Source organism: Gymnodraco acuticeps, unplaced genomic scaffold, assembly GCF_902827175.1.
Source record: "Gymnodraco acuticeps unplaced genomic scaffold, fGymAcu1.1, whole genome shotgun sequence".
Taxonomy (NCBI): Eukaryota; Metazoa; Chordata; class Actinopteri; order Perciformes; family Bathydraconidae; genus Gymnodraco; species Gymnodraco acuticeps.
The window spans coordinates 299837-317482 of NW_022989904.1; the positions used below are offsets into that span (position 1 = coordinate 299837).

Here is a 17646-nt window from a genome sequence, read left to right on the forward strand (position 1 = left end):
TAAAGTCAAGTGCTCGGCGCAGTTGTGGCGAAATGTCGCTCCTCTGTTTTCATTTAAACAGCTCCATATCCGTTAGCGCAGCTAGCTAGCACCAGATGCTAACAACAACAATGCACGTAAGGTCTCTCGCTCGCTCGCTCGGGCCACACATACACACACCCTCCCGGTCCTCCCAACAGCCAGTCGGTGCCTGCCGGTGAGCGTGGAAGTGTGGTCTGCCACAAACGGGCGGCAGGAGCGGGGCTGTCAGCATCAGCTTGTAGATGGTATTTTAAACTCGATGCGCTCTGAAACTACGGGGCGGCCGAGGAAAAAAAATACACATGCGTTAATCGCGTTAAAATAATTAGTGGCGTACATTTTTTTTTGCGTTATTAACGCGTTAACTTGACAGCCCTAATATATATATATATATATATATATATATATATATATACAGTGGGGCAAAAAAGTATTTAGTCAGCCACCAATTGTGCAAGTTCTCCCACTTAAAAAGATGAGAGAGGCCTGTAATTTTCCTCCTAGGTATACCTCAACTATGGGAGACAAAATGAAAAAAAAAAAATCCAGACAATCACATTTTTAAAGAATTTATTTGCAAATTATGGTGGAAAATAAGTATTTGGTCAATAACAAAAGTTCATCTCAATACTTTGTTATATACCCTTTGTTGGCAATGACAGAGGTCAAACGTTTTCTGTAAGTCTTCACAAGGTTTTCACACACTGTTGCTGGTATTTTGGCCCATTCCTCCATGCAGATCTCCTCTAGAGCAGTGATGTTTTGGGGCTGTCGCTGGGCAACACGGACTTTCAACTCCCTCCAAAGATTTTCTATGGGGTTGAGATCTGGAGACTGGCTAGGCCACTCCAGGACCTTGAAATGCTTCTTACGAAGCCACTCCTTTGTTGCCCGGGCGGTGTGTTTGGGATCATTGTCATGCTGAAAGACCCAGCCACGTTTCATCTTCAATGCCCTTGCTGATGGAAGGAGGTTGTCACTCAAAATCTCACAATACATGGCCCCATTCATTCTTTCCTTTACACGGATCAGTCGTCCTGGTCCCTTTGCAGAAAAACACCCCCAAAGCATGATGTTTCCACCCCCATGTTTCACAGTAGGTATGGTGTTCTTTGGATGCAACTCAGCATTCTTTCTCCTCCAAACACGTCTAGTTGAGTTTTTACCAAAAAGTTCTATTTTGGTTTCATCTGACCATATGACATTCTCCCAATCCTCTTCTGGATCATCTAAATCAGGGGTGCCCAACCAGTCGATCGCGGGGAGATTCCCAGTCGATCGCGAGATGTGACTAAAAATAGAACAACAATATTCTGTTTTATCGTTAATGTCCTATAACATAATCTTCCCGTGCCAGAATAATGCACTTGAACGCACCAAAGCTTTGTGATTGGCCGGCGTGACCCCATGTGTGGGGGCGTGGCTGGTGGGCAGTGGGCACTATTTCGCTGAAGTTGTCCATGTCAACAGGAGTGACAGTCCGCACACACACAATTATGGCAGAAACAAAAAAGCCCAAAATATATAATTTTCACTCCGAGTGGGAGGATGATTATTTTTGTATCTATTCCAATTCAAAGTCCATCTGTCTCATCTGCAATGCGAGCGTTGCTTTATCGAAGAAGGGTAATTTAGGAGCGGCATTTCAAAACAGTGCACAAACGCTACGAGACGGAATTCCCTCCTAATTCTGCCCTACGCTCCCAAAAGGGGAGGGGCCTGAAAGGACAGCTAAATGCACAGCAGTCCATTTTCACCAGGCCCAACAACAAGAGCAAGGCTGCTACCACAGCATCTTATCGTGTCAGTCACGTTCTTGAGAAACACATGAAGTCTTTCAAAGACGGCGAAGTTGTGAAAGAAGCATTCCTGGAGGCTGCTGACGCGCTTTTGGGGGCCGGTAAAATTAACAGAAGCATTTCAACAGGTTTTTGATATAATAAAAACTCAAGTTAGATACCGTTATTAATCAGCTGTAAGTTTTAGTTTGTTTGAACTTATTCATTATAATTATTGTACAAAATGGTATAAGAATGCAAACTTAAATTGATTATAGTCTATTATCAATTTAGGTTAAGAAACTAGTGTTGCTTGCATCCTATTTTAAAGGCATTTATTTTTATACTCTAAAATGCAACAAAAAAGGGTTTGATTCTATTCATTTTGTCTTTTTTATTGCACTGTTGCAGCAGATTCCTGTGTAGCTTCAGATCTGAGTTGTCTTATTAGTAAGCCTAATTTATACTTTTGTAGCAACACTATTTGTATATAATGGCAAAGAAAGGGTTCAGAGTCTTTTCTTTTTTCCCTGTGTCATATGTGGCAGCACTGTTCAATGCTTCTTGAAAACATTACCCACTGTAGTATGTGACGTGTGAATAAACTCCAACTCCGTATCAACAACACTGTTGTGTAACTTCAGTTAAATACTTGTATGTGTGTAGATTAGAAAGAGGTAAGATAAAGGATCTGCAGTATTTTATGAAGTATTCATCGTACAAAGGTCAGTTTTATACAAGTAGAAGTGTGTATTTACCTGGTAGTAGGCTGTCAGTAACTACGCCTCTCTATTTGGACTGGTAGATCTCGGCAGACTGGCAACTTTAAAAGTAGCTCTCGGTTCAAAAAAGGTTGGGCACCCCTGATCTAAATGCTCTCTAGCAAACTTCAAACGGGCCTGTACATGTACTGGCTTAAGCAGGGGGACACGTCTGGCACTGCAGGATTTGAGTCCCTGGCGGCGTTGTGTGTTACTGATGGTAGCCTTTGTTACTTTGGTCCCAGCTCTCTGCAGGTCATTGACTAGGTCCCCCCGTGTGGTTCTGGGATTTTTGCTCACCGTTCTTGTGATCATTTTGACCCCACGGGGTGAGATCTTGCGTGGAGCCCCAGATCGAGGGAGATTATCAGTGGTCTTGTATGTCTTCCATTTTCTAATAATTGCTCCCAGTTGATTTCTTCACACCAAGCTGCTTACCTATTGCAGATTCAGTCTTCCCAGCCTGGTGCAGGTCTACAATTGTGTTTCTGGTGTCCTTTGACAGCTCTTTGGTCTTGGCCATAGTGGAGTTTGGAGTGTGACTGTTTGAGGTTGTGGACAGGTGTCTTTTATACTGATAACGAGTTCAAACAGGTGCCGTTAATACAGTTAACAAGTGGAGGACAGAGGAGGCTCTTAAAGAAGAAGTTACAGGTCTGTGAGAGCCAGAAATCTTGTTTGTATGTAGGTGAGCAAATACTTATTTTACCGAGGAATGTACCAATTAATTCATTAAAAATCCTACAATGTTATTTCCTGGATTCTTTCCCTCCATTCTGTCTCTCATAGTTGAAGTGTACCTAGGATGAAAATTACAGGCCTCTCATCTTTTTAAGTGGGAGAACTTGCTGACTAAATACTTTTTTGCCCCACTGTATATATATGCATATATTTAGGGGGAAAAAAATTAAAAAACGAATATCCGAATAATGAAATTGAAACCCGAATAGTTGGCCAACGAACGAATATTCGGTTACAGCCCTAATATACACATACACTTCCTGTCCCTCCCTAGGACAATGCATATTTTCCAATGCAGTATTGATGTTCCTTATCTAGTCTGTATCCTTTTTAGAATCACCCATAGTGCTTTTAGAAAAGTATCTCTTGGTATAACTAATTAAAATGCAATGATCTCAATCACTTTGTTTGTTGGATTTTAAAGAGTAAACTTTTTAGGGTGGTAGTCAGTCAAACAGACGCTGACGATCTACATGGAGAATAAAGGTGGAACATTTATAAAATAGCTTAGAGTAGCTTTATGTCTTAAAACATGTCTGTAAAGGACCTTTAAAATAAGGTTTAGCCGGAAATGTTTCGGATAAGTTACCATGGTAACCCGCGCCAGACAAATTCAAACCTTCATTGAAAAACAGAATTTCTAAAAAGAAGCCTGGTTTACCTCTATGAAATCCCTCCTTTGGGTGATCTACGTGTTTTGGGTTGTATGTGAATGTGTAACAGGTTTCTTTGGAATCTTAACATTTCTGTACTTCGCATAGTAACCTTACCCTGCTGGGGAACAATTGATGGTTTTGAATAGTATTTGCTCTCTTGTATTATAAGTAACCGCTCTATATCAATAAGGAAAGAGCAGCTCCTTGATCTTTTTTGTACTTTTTTGTTGATGGAATGATATTGTATTTATTGGTTTAAAAATGGCAACACAGATTTACCCATAAGATTAACGTGACAACCTGTGCTGGAGTATATGACTTGTTGACCGAACAAATCATTTTTCCAAATAAGCATTGCTAGTTGTTTAGATAATCTGTGAATTTAGCAAAGTATTTGACCTTTGGTCCTCTGAATACATTTACTAATTCATGTGTTTATTCAAGAGCTTATGTAACTGTATCGTAAATAAATGATGCTGAGGGCGAGTGTAGAGACATAAATCAGGAAGCAGTGACACGCCATGCACACTCTCCCACCGTGCAACAGAAGCTTATGGAAAACATGTTCCTCTATATCTGGCAGAGTTGTTGCTCTCCTTCAGGCTGCTGCATACTCTCAGTAGGAATGACTTAAAATAGATAATAATAAATATTGTATGCCTCCTAAAAAATTACAAGCCTAAGTCTCTCAGTCTTTTTATTATTATTTTAAAGGTCCCATGTCATGCTTTTCCGGTTAGTACCCGTCCCCTTGTATGTTATGAAGGTTTTTATGCATGTATACTAGTGCTGGGGGGAAACGATTATTTTGAAAACGATTAATCGGGCGATTATTTGATCGATTAGTCGACTAATCGAACGATTATTTTTCTGTTGTTCAATTCATAAAAAACGTAATGTAAAAAAAAAAAAATGTTCACGATACTGTGTCTCAGGGGATCTTAATATTTAAGAACCTATTAATGTGTTATACCAGATTAACGGAAATAATCTCAGCTAATTGACGATACAAACCATGTTTACCAAAACAAAACACAAGTCTCATAAGAAGCATCTAAATGACCCCTGAGCGAAAAATGCTAACGGACATTGGCACAGATCTCAAGATAAAAGTACCCTTATTACTTATCGTAGCTGCACATACAATATATCCAATTAAAGCTGAGACTCCACAGATTATGTAGGTACATAGTATCATCACTGAGTGATCCGGACTCGCGACAGGGGAAGCAAATACAGTCATCACAACACGTACCTTCACAGAGCTTCTAGGGAGATCGTCTCACCGCCGTAGCTGTCAATCTGATCAAAATACGTGTTCAATGGCATTCAAATGAGAAAAAACGCGGCTGAATCGGTTAATCCATAGGTTTTTAACGTCTATGTATAAAAAAATTATTGAATTTATAATCCATAATTCCATTTTAAATCGGAGAGCAAATGCTAGCTACTAATGGTTGCCACCACAGCTAGCTGCTGCTTCCGGTCAAGCAGCAGTCTCAGTGAGATATAAATATATAAATATCTTTGCGTTTTGGACTAACTTTAAAATATTCCCATGCTTTTGAAGACCTGGGGCGAGATGTTTTCATTTGAGGGCTTCGTGCGCAATCCTGTGAGGAGGAGGTGGTAGCCGTTTCAGTCTCCATTGTGTTAGAAGTGCGATTGCGAACTGCTTGTTGCTTTGGGTGACCCACGTGTGTGTGGCGTCATACAGTCTGGTGGCGACGCGTCGACGCGGAAATATGTCGTCGACGATATTTTGAAGTCGACGCGTCGCTACAGCACTAATGTAAACGGTGTGCAGAGTCAAAACCCTACAGTACACCCTGTAGCGAGTAAAACTCTAAAACAGAAAATACCTCCCCAAAACGCCTCGTTGGAGATACGTCACTGTCCATTGATTCTTCCGGGTACGCATGATGTCATCCGTACCCGGAACGAAATGGACCAATCCGTGGAGCCGTTACGTTACGTCCGCGGAGCCGTTACGTTAAGCCCCCGCTGATTGGTCCAAATTGACCAATCCACGGACTTCCTCACACACACACTCAGTGCAGGCAGCTCTGCTGATTTCTCCTCCCTGGCTGCAGGCTGATAACAGACAGTTGGGATCGCGGCGAAATTCTCTCTGCAGACCCATTCTCTCTGCAGACCCATTCTCTCTGCAGACCCATTCTCACAGCGTTTATCAACCTTTTTCTTACTCAATATCAAGCCACACTTATTGTTTTTACTTCGGCTGTGACTTTGTGTGTGCTCAGGATGAGTTTGGCTGCGTTTCGCTGTGTATCGCTAAACAAGGAAATCACACCTCCACGGAGCTCAGCGCGATTCACAACGTCCCGACTGGTTCCGACCAATCGGAGCACACTGGGCTCACAGGGAGGGGGGGGCAAGAGCTGCAACGAGCCGTTTAGTGGAGAGAGTGAATACTGCTGAATACACATACTTTACAGAGATGCTGTATAGGAAACCAATGTGAGTTTGGAAAATTGCACAGTATACATCTATTCTAGTAGACCTCAACAATGGAATTATGATCAGTGGAAATGGCCATGACATGAGACCTTTAAGAATGGTTTGGGTTTTCATGCTTAATTGTGTGTTTTTAATTTGCTCTGGTTTGTCTAATGAGAGTTGTGCCCCCTGGTGAAAATAAATATCTTTTGTAATTTAAAAAAGGGTTATAATTGGACATTCAGGAGCAATTTTGGGACTGGCAGGTTTAATTATGTATTTTTTGCAACACCAGAGAAATCAAAAATAATTAGCCATGAAGGCGTTTATTTAATAAGTTGTCTAAATCTAAAGCTTATTGGAAACTAAACTAAACAAGGTAGCATTATACTACTTGAAAACCGACAGCATAATGAATGCTAATTTAGGAGTTGCATTACCTGAATCTGTTGCTTTAAACACAGTCAGCGGATAGCCAGTGAACATAAATCAGGCATTTAGGAGCTAAAGAGACAGATATTTCTCTCACAAGTCGGTTGATACCAAAAAACAAAGGAAAAAAATGATTTAAAGGAAATGACCCTGTTCTTCTTTCTCCTGACTAGTTTGCATGTGTATTGTGAATTGTATTGTCACTAACGGTGTCCCTCCTCTCTTTTTGTTCAGAACATAGCATGGGTGAAGTCCTACAACATTTGCTTTGAGCTCGAAGACAGCAATGAGATTTTCACCCAGCTTTACAGAACACTCTTCCAGGTCATCAAGTAAGTCGTTTTTATAAAAGCCCATCTCAGCTGGATTGTTAGTATTTGTGTTTCACATTCCCTCCTTATTTGCTCCGGCAGTCCCTTAAACTCAGAGATGAGCCCTTACAGCACCATCTGGAACCTTAAATGTGTCTCTACTGCAAAATAATGAAACAGCAAATTACCCGTCCCGTTGTTTCCCTTTGATCCCTCTTTACTCTGCTCTCAATTTCACTCTGCTGAGCACAACCTTGAGGGCTGAATTCTGCAGTACAGAGCTTGGCTCTTTGCCATTGGAGCAACATTGTGCTTGTGTTTGTGTCAAAGTTGTGCCAACACAAGGCTTTTTTTGATTATATAGGAACAGCTCTGCTTAAAATGTTTGCAGTGAGCCAGAAGGTGTAGGGGAAATGCAGTCCTAATATGTTTGGGGGTGGGAGGGGGTGTATGACAGAGTAAATAGGAGGTAATGAGCCTAGTAATGCCTGGCAGTGTTGAGGAAAGCAGTCTCTAAGATACAAATCTAGGTAATAATTGCCTTCCTGCTGTAATGCAGATCATTATAAACCAGTACACCCACTCTGTGTTATCAGTGCTTCGCAGTCTGTTTGTGTGAGGACAGTTTGTTTTCAAGATGAGAGATGCAGCAAAGGAAACACATGAAACTTACAAAACAGAGAAATATCTGACATTTCACTAAAGCCACTCTATTTCAGTTTCTACCTGAATAGGATTGTGGAATATCATATTTGCAAGTCATGCAATGAAGCCAATCTTGACCTTTGTCAATCTCTCGCCTTGTTTCCCTAGCAACGGCCACAACCAGAAAGTGCACATGCATATGGTGGACCTGATGAGCTCCATCATCTGCGAGGGAGACACCGTGTCGCAGGAGCTGTTGGACACTGTGTTGGTCAACCTGGTGCCAGCTCACAAGGTATCTGCTCCATGTATAGATACACATGTACTCAATCTAACAAAAAGCAACATATATCCATGTATACACGCATTGTCACACAATAAATGTTGATAAAAAGAGCATCTCATTACCTGACAGTCTGAACTGGGTGTATTGTTTTCCATTCCCTTTCATTCAATGAGCCCCCTGCAGGCGGTAGGTGGTAACGCAGCTCAGGAGTTTGTGCTGAAACATCTGTCTGTTACAAGCAAGCTAATGGGGTTCTTTTGAGTTTATACCACAAAATGATGGACTACACCCGTATTTTTCACATTGTGTATAGTTTCTCTCATCTGTCTGATCATGTTATCTACCCTGCTGATGTTTTATTCACCACTTGTTGTCTTTCTGTCTAGAATTTAAATAAACAAGCATATGACCTGGCCAAAGCTCTGCTGAAGAGGACTGCTCAGGCTATCGAGCCTTACATCACCAATGTAAGATCTTTGACACACTCTTGTTTCTTTTTGTAATCTTTACACTGTTATAGCTATGGCTGGATGTATTTTCTGTACCCAACACCCTGCAGTCATGTTCAATATAGTCATCAAATTCAGAAATGATGCTTGATAGAGATGTGCGATTTGTACGGGTGAAACAGTGGACGCTGTAGCTTCAGAGTTTGTTTCACGTCGTCTAATTGGAAGAGCATGACACGATGAGCCATGATAAAAAATGTCTTGGCACTGTGAGAGGTTTGTGTCTGAGCAGATTATGCGTTGGACATAAAAATCAGCTGTTGGACATAAAACATTGATGCTTCTAAATATTTGTGCTGAGGCTCGCGTGGTGCACCTGCAGTGATGTAAATTCAGATTTGTACTGATTCTACTGGATATTGGTGGAATAGTCCCATAACTGGAGGTGTGCTCGAGCTCAACAGTGAATCACTAGCGATGCTATTCTGTATCTCACCTGTGAGCAGTGTGTTCTTCTTCCCAAAGATCACAATATAAATAAATCACCTTACCATCTTTGTTCCACATCCTTATTTTATCCTGACAGCTAATATAATCTTGAGTATCTACCTCTACATTTGTTTTAATGCAGAGATATAAACACATCCTTAAGAACACCTTAAAAAAAGGAGCTTCATGTCAGAATAGTCACAGCTTGAGTTTCAGGACCCTGTGGGCTTTCTTTTGTCCTTGTGTGTTATCAGTAACCATGAATCCTCCCTCTCTGTGCTCTTCATCAGTTCTTCAACCAGGTGCTGATGCTGGGAAAGACCTCGGTCAGCGATCTGTCCGAGCATGTTTTCGACCTCATCTTGGAGCTTTACAACATCGACAGCCATCTGCTGCTCTCAGTGCTTCCGCAGCTCGAGTTCAAGCTCAAGGTAAAGAAAAACACTCCGTCAGTTAAAGGGCACCTATCATGCAAAATGCACTTTTTGATGTCTTTTATACATAAGGATGTGTCCCCGGTCTGTCAGGGAACTCACGCAGCGTCAGAAAATAAAACCCTCTCTCTTTTCCTCCGTACCCACATCTCTAAAAACGGGGCTACAACGGAGCTGATCCAGATTTGCATCCGATATGACGTAATATCGGAAATGTAGGCTGGCTTTACACCCACGGCCCTATCAGAAACAATGCCCGACTGTTTTGGAAGTAATATGGTCGGTGCATGTTTACATTAGCATCGCTAACACTCGGAGCTAACCTGTACTGGAGAGCATGTGTGTGAAGAAGCAGGAAATAAAAAGGAACTCACCTTGTGGTATAACCGGCAAGAGAGAAAGCCTTTGAGCTCCATACTGTTATAGAAATAATCCACGATATGTAGGGATGCTCCTATCGATCGGTCACCGATCGAGATCGGCCGATACTCACTCTCTACCGATCGAGAGAGCGGTAGAGAGTCGATCGCATGACGTAAAATACATGACACTTTTCTCTGTGTGCGGCAAAACAAGCTCGCCAAAATGGCTTCACTGGTCTGGCATTATTTTAAGGTGTCCGAAAAAGACAGTAAAATAGCTGTATGCAACGTGTGTGAAGCAGAAATCATGCAGCTCCGCCCGCCGGACCAGTAAGCGCAGCGAAACACACACAGGGAGAACCAGACCGCAGTTCATTTCCTCATATTCCAAACGAGAAATTACGGTAGCAAATCACCCGGTTCTTTACGACCAGAACTATTAACGGGATACAAACCGGAGGAACCAGGCATGGAGGGAGGTGGCAGAGACAGTGGGTGAAACTGGTAGGTTTTCGCCTGTTTGGGGAGTTTATATATATATATATATATATATTAGTGCTGTCAAAATTATCGCGTTAACGGCGGTAATTAATTTTTTTGAATTAATTGCGTTAAAATATTTAACGCATTTAACGCATGTGCAGAATGGCCCGCCCCATACGTGCCACCAGTGGCAGCGCCAGGGTATGGCTGGGGTAGGCTACACCCATACCAAGAAATGGCTTAGCCCCACCATGAAAAATGATGTTAAAGGAAGCAAAATAAAGTCTGCCAACTCACGCGGAGTAAATTGCACAGACAGCAGTTAGTAAGATTGATTTCAGTAGCCACGGTTTTGAAAACTTTTGTCACGTAGTGATCGTCTTCTCAATAGAACATCTTTGATAACGGCGTGGTGTTGTTGCAGGAAGTCCCGACGGAGAATACTTTTGCTGTAGTACAGGGGCCCATTCCAATAGTCCATTTAGCTTAGGAACCTTCCTAACCAAGTGAAATGACCCGGAAGTACGTCATTGGCAGCCATGATAAGTGCCGTTCCAATTCTCCAAATGAAAGGAAAGGAGGTTTCAAACTTCCTTTATAACCTCATTTAGCTTAGGAACCACTGGACCTCCCTAGCCGAAAGGAGAGGAGAAAATGCTGCCCCACAATGCATTGCAGCCGCAGCATTTGCCGTCACTCAACAGAGAAATGATATCATGAAAGTTACGGTGCTTATTAAGCATTTTAAAACGTATGTGGTAAGTTGCCAAAGTGCTTTGTTTTGAACGTTCATCAGTATTATAATCAAAAAGAGAAACATGAACGTTAGTTTTTACTGAAATGATCAAATAAAGTCAACATCTCACAGTCTTTACTGAGCTGTGTGTAGTTTGTTCAACTTTTAAAAGATGTTTGAATGGTGATATACACAGTGATAGATGTTAAGGACTAACGTTTATAATAAATACATTTGTATTTATTTTAAGATCTTTTCATAGTTCATACAATCATACGTATTGGGATCATTTGTATTAATGTGGACCGGAGGGAGAGGGTGACGAGCATAAGTTTCACTTTCCTTTTTTATTTCAATTCCAACTTTGGTCATGAAGAATATGTTTCTCTGTTGTCCACGTTCATAAAGCATAAAGCAACAGCATCAGAGCACGGTGCAGAGTCTCTAGATGAGTTTACAGTAGTCCCTCGTTCTTATTGAACATCCATGTTGTAGTCCGCTGTATAGAAAACTGTATTTTCCATAGTTTCCCCACAGCAGCAGACGCACATTCATGACGTCCGCTGGCGCATCATAAACACGTCGGATAGTGAAAGTGCATTCGGATTCTCTAAAGTACCGCGGTCTCTTCTCCTAAATCCTTTTGAATTCTCCTATCCACTATCCCTTAACCCCGTGACGTTTCACTCAGAGGTCAAGGAATAGGAGATAGGGTTAGAACTTAGGAGCTAATTTTTGGATTATCGGAACGCAACCCAGGGGTGCACATAACTGGTAAGCAGGTTATGTGCGTAATCTCTCTGAAATGCGTACCGTCACTTGTGTCACAAAGCGCATTTGCGTACCGACGTACTTGTGAAGCTTTTCCAGAAGGCGGTTAGATCACCGGACGACAGAGTCGGTCTCCGTGTGCACAGACAGTGCTGCTGTTAACGTCGGTCTGTACAACGGAATTGTGCCAAAACTACGCCAACCGGCTGCGGAGGGAGACTCCCCCCCCCCCCCCCCCCCCCCCCCCCCCCCCCCCCTTCACTGGAGAACTGCGCTAAAACAGCTGATCACAACGTTCACACTCTGTGGTCACGAAGTACTCCACTAGCCGCCGCCCCCCCGTCGACTTTCCTGAAGTACTCCCCCGTTGATAGAAATCAACACGTAATGAATTAAGACCCCACGGTTTGATGATTGATAGGTGTGTGGGTTGTCTTTCATTTTGACACGCAGAAACATGTTATAATAAACATAGATACTGTATGTTAAATGGATATATCCGCCTTCTTTCATTTATCTTTCCATTCCCACAACAATATGCATAAATAAATGGCATATTTTGGACATAGTTCGAATGGTGATTAATCATGATTAATTAATTTTTAAGCTGTGATTAATCTGATTAAAAATTGTAATCGTTTGACAGCCCTAATATATATATATATATTGCTCGCATAAAATCCCCGGGGTTTTTTGCTTTGTATGTCGGGGGCGGGAGATTCATGTGATTGGTTGTTGGTCGCGTTGCTCGCAAAAAATCCCCAAGCTTTCAGACACGCCCAGCTCCAAGATTTTCGAAAAGCTGCTGTGTGGACGTACCGTAAGAGTTAGACCTAACACACTTAGCTATTTTATCTACCTCTGGAACAAGCTAAACTAGTTATTATAAATATATGTATTCTTCATTGTCGGGTCACTCATTACTGGATCAGTGAGCTGCATGAGATACTGACAGGCTGTCAGGAGAGGGAGAGAGGGGGGAGAGAGAGGGAGAGAGGAAAAGAGAGCGCTTCCGCTAATTTCTCCCGTGTTATTATCCAAAGCGAATGTAAACTTGAATAATGTACATCATTTGAATGTAATAATTAAGTTGATTGTTGTTTGTGGAAGCTCCAGTGAATGAGCCCCATTAACTGAGTTTAAACATCACTTTAAATGGAAGATTTAAAGTGATGTTTAAATCTTCCATTTAGGCCCCGCCCACTCGATCGGATCGGCCGATACTGATTCCGGCGATCGGCCCCGAAATTGGAAATTTAAGAAATCGGAGCATCCCTAACGATATGGCGTTTCATCACGGCAGTATTTAGTTTAGACAGTAGCTGCCGGGTCCCGCATGAGCTCAGACCCCTCCTTTTTTATTTATCAATTTATTTTCTTTTTTTAAAGCTTTATACCCAAAATCAGCACTTTTGAAACAGGAAGTGAAATGGAGGGATATGAGGCATGGCTAGAATGGGTGATCTGTTTGGTATTTTGAGCAAAACACTTCATAGACGTGTTTTTTATATATTTGTATATATCTGAGACCTATGCTATTGCCTAGCATGATGGGTCCACTTTAAACAAATAAAGCCCCAAAGTGCTTTGTGGTTTTCAGACTTTCAATGTTTATTGCTGTTTGTTATTTTGCTTTGTGGCTCTAAATGAAGACTTTCATGTTGTTTATATAGTTATTTTATGCAACACCTTAACGCATCCATTAGGATTTTGACTGATAAACACCTTTTATTATGGTTATTGTTATCATTAGATTTAGTTGTGATAATAGCAGCCATAAAGGTAGAAGTATCAGCAAAGCTTTTGTTATGGAGTTGATCCATACGCCATACTAAAGACCCACAGTCTCTGACCTATTACCAACAGAATTGCACATGTTCACTTTCTCTGCAGGGTTGTTGATTCATATTAGAAAGATAATGCAGTCAGCATAATGTTGCCTCTGCAGCGTCTCACAAAGGCCTCCCGCTGATGGATAACGCTCATTTAACCGTTCAGAGGGAGTGTAGATCACCGCCTCTCCTCAAAATAATAGCTGCGATAAAATCTCCCCCACAGACTGCACACACTCCCTCTGTCTCTCAGCTTCAATCATTCATTGTCTCACCTTCACGTTTTTCATGTCTATCCATCCTCACTGCTTTTCTTCTTTCGTCCTCTCTCCTTCACACCTTGTCTCTTCATTTTTGCCTTAACGTCTCATTGTCTCCGATGTTCTAAAACAAGATTGATACTATAGAAACTGCCGCCTTTGTGTTATGGGAGTGTTTTGAATGTGGTCAATGTAAATGACTTGGCCTGTATGCCCATTGGAAACAGCCAAACTCTGCATCATCCCTCTGTGTGTGTGTGTCTGCAGAGTAATGATAATGACGAGAGGCTGCAGGTGGTGAAGCTGCTGGCTAAGATGTTTGGAGCCAAGGACTCTGAGCTGGCAGCACAGAACAAACCGCTGTGGCAGTGTTACCTGGGCAGGTGGGTTTCAGAAATGTGGCTTTTACATATACAGATGCTTAACGTCTGATAAAAACTGTATTTGAAGTATGATCAAAAGGGTTCATTTTCATTTTCAATGTTTGATGTGTTTGGCTTACTCATTCGTACAAAACAGCCGTTCAACTGGTTATTTGAGTTTCACACAAGTCATTATTAAAGTCTTTGACAAATTACAACAAGGGTATTAAGTGGTAAACATGAAAACCACACATTTCTAGGTCATTTTAGAAATTACTTTTTGCTATACTCGGTTGTAGAGAAGCTTTTGGGTGAGATTTTCTTCCCAGCCTATGATTTGTGTACATTATAGTCACTTGTGTTTTGCACCCTGAGATACACCGTGTGGATATGCACCCTGCTGGGTTATTTGTGTTTTTGCCTTGTGGAGATCCTGATATTAACATGAATTTATTTCCTCAAAAGGTTTAACGACATCCATGTGCCCATCAGACTGGAGTGTGTTAAGTTTGCCAGTCATTGTCTCATGAACCACCCAGACCTGGCCAAAGACCTCACAGGTAAATCAGCTGAAAGTGAATTTGTTTAAAATGTTTCATTGTGGTCATTTTGCCACTATGTTCCAGTGATACCATAACACATTGACACTTTTAATAATAGGTTAAAAGCTAATTAGTGTGTTATTTGTAAAAATAGAAGCCATTGCTGGGTGTTTTCTATGTGTTAGAGACGTCACGTTCTTTCACTTCCCACTCATTTGCCCCTGTTTTCTTTCCCAGAATTCCTGAGGGTTAGATCACATGACCCAGAGGAGGCTATCCGCCATGATGTCATTGTCTCTATAGTAACTGCTGCCAAGAAAGACTTGTCTCTAGTAAACGATGCATTACTTAATTTTGTAAAGGAGAGGACGTTGGACAAGAGGGTAAGTTGTTTTCTACGTTTGGACTTTGGACTGCATGTTCTCATTGTTTATCAGTGTGTTGTTTGTAGGCCTGGGCAATATGTCAACAAAAGTTTGTAAAAAAACCCAGTTATTTATATTTATAACAATATCAATTGAGTTACTTTTTTCTGTTGAGCCTAAAGATTTCCTTGTCTGATACAGAACCTGAATAATGAGAACTGTATGAGAACAAAAACATCTACAAACACATTATCATACAAGAAGTGCAATGTAGGTTTTATTTTAAAGGCTTTGTTTCTTTAGGAAGTTGTCAAACAATGTAGCCTACCCACTACTAATTTTCTTACTGAGGAACCTTTATCATATATCAATGCAAAATTGCCTTCTTGGGTGGGAAAAATCCATTGTAACGTCTCATCAAATTCTCATACAACCATAATTGCTAATATCTATCTTTTTTCTTTTCCTATGCTCCATCAGTGGCGTGTACGTAAGGAGGCCATGATGGGCCTGGCATCCATCTACAAGAAGTACTCGCTGCAGGGAGAGGGCGGGAGGGAGGCCTCCAAACAGATTTCCTGGATCAAAGACAAGCTGCTCCACATCTACTACCAGAACAGCATCGATGACAGGTTTGTGTGCATGTGTTCCTGGTTGTTATATCTAACACGTAGAAACGTCAAAGCACCTTCACCAATTTCAATGATGCTTTTGGAAAACCTGGGGGCAAGTGATGGAGCGTTTAAATTAGGGCTGTCAAGTTAACGTGTTAATAACGCGTTAACGCAAAAAAAAATTAACGCCACTAATTATTTTAACGCATGTGTGTTTTTTGTCCTCGGCCGCCCCGTAGTTTCAGAGCGCATCGAGTTTAAAATACCATCTACAAGCTGATGCTGACCACCCCGCTCCTGTCGCCCGCTTGTGGCAGACCACACTTCCACGTGTTAGCATCTGGTGCTAGCTAGCTGCGCTAACGGATATAAGGAGCTGTTTAAATGAAAACAGAGGAGCGACATCTCGCCACAACTGTGCCGAGCACTTGACTTTATGCAGGAAGCCAGACAGTGGGACATTGTACGAAAAGTCAGCACACTCAGCACGGATAGTGCGCAACATGATTGCAGCGTCCAGGCAGCTCCCGTTCGAGCATATGCCTTGAGTTGCACATAGCTCCAACGATCCATCACACACACACACACACACACACACACACACACACACACACACACACACACACACACACACACACAATTTGTATTGTATTATTGTATGAGAGAGGTTCCAGGTTGAATTGAGGTGAATATTTGTAATGTTCAGAGGTTGTTGTGTTTAATATTCATGAGAATATTTGTCATTGTTCAAATGATAATAAACATTAGCATAAAGCATATTTGTCCACTCATATGTTGATAAGAGTATTAAAAACTTGAAAAATATTCCTCTAAGGTACATTTAGAACAGATAAAAAATGTGCGATTAACTATGGACAATCATGCGATTAATCGCGATTAAATATTTTAATCGACTGACAGCCCTAGTTTAAATCCATTCCCTTTAGTGCTGAATAGGCTCAGTGAGTTCCTTGAATCAATTGCTCATTAACAACTTTGCATGTGCCTTAAGCTATTGGCAGGGTACTTTAAATTCCAGCACTTAATTTTGTTTGATTAATGTGTCTTGTCCCATGGATAACCAGCTGAATGTAGATAATGTTGTCACATTGAGATACTTTACAGCAGACTTTGGCCGTGTTCCAAACACTTTTCAGCAATCTCAAGCACAAACGGTAAAATCAGGCTTTTTAATCAGCCCTTCAGAACCCAGAAGCTTCTCTCTAGACTCGAATGATTTGTCACTGCAGTTCGACAATCAGCAAAGAGACACCACCTACAGCAGCCTCAGGGCTCTGTAACGCAATCACAGCTGTTTTCATAAGCAAGTGAAATATACAGGACTTGTTTTTGAGATTTAAGGCTTTATGCAACACACTGCAGCATCGCTCGCTTCACTGTGAACAAGATCATTTGGTGTGTTATTGTTCCTCCATCTAAACACGCACAACAGAGAGCCTACAGTGCCGCACAGTGGGGGTTGTCGAAAGTCGTTCAGCAAAATGCCACTAGCTGATGTAGATGAGCCATGTTGAGGCAAAGTGGGCACCTCCGTAAAAAGCCTAAATGACAACTCCATGACTTCCTAGTCTCAGATCTGACTGCAGAACAGGGTGAGAGGGGGCTGTCATCCATTCAATCACTCTGCTGCTCAGCTGCCAACAGGAAAACTCAGCATTGTAACAGGCAGTTCCTGAGTGTGTGGGAAAGTTACACGGCAGGCAGCATTAGAGTATTTCTGTTCTCTCAGCACATTCTGTTTTGAAACCTCCAATATTCTACTAATGACAGTTTATGGGCATCATTACGCGTCTAAAAATGATCCCATTTTTATTACGAGAGGTATTCAAATGTGA

The 17646-nt window shown here is 41.6% G+C and overlaps 1 protein-coding gene across 5 annotated transcripts in view; it reads left to right on the forward strand.

Annotated features, from left to right (window-relative positions):
• Positions 1 to 17646, forward strand: part of pds5b (PDS5 cohesin associated factor B) — a 59086-nt gene that overhangs the window by 27529 nt on the left and 13911 nt on the right. For all 5 annotated transcript variants that reach the window (XM_034207277.1, XM_034207292.1, XM_034207295.1 and 2 more), the window contains exons 5-12: positions 7084 to 7181; positions 7974 to 8100; positions 8478 to 8558; positions 9320 to 9460; positions 14175 to 14290; positions 14735 to 14829; positions 15049 to 15194; positions 15657 to 15808. In XM_034207277.1, the coding sequence (XP_034063168.1) occupies positions 7084 to 7181; positions 7974 to 8100; positions 8478 to 8558; positions 9320 to 9460; positions 14175 to 14290; positions 14735 to 14829; positions 15049 to 15194; positions 15657 to 15808 (956 nt within the window). The remainder of the gene's footprint in view (positions 1 to 7083; positions 7182 to 7973; positions 8101 to 8477; positions 8559 to 9319; positions 9461 to 14174; positions 14291 to 14734; positions 14830 to 15048; positions 15195 to 15656; positions 15809 to 17646) is intronic.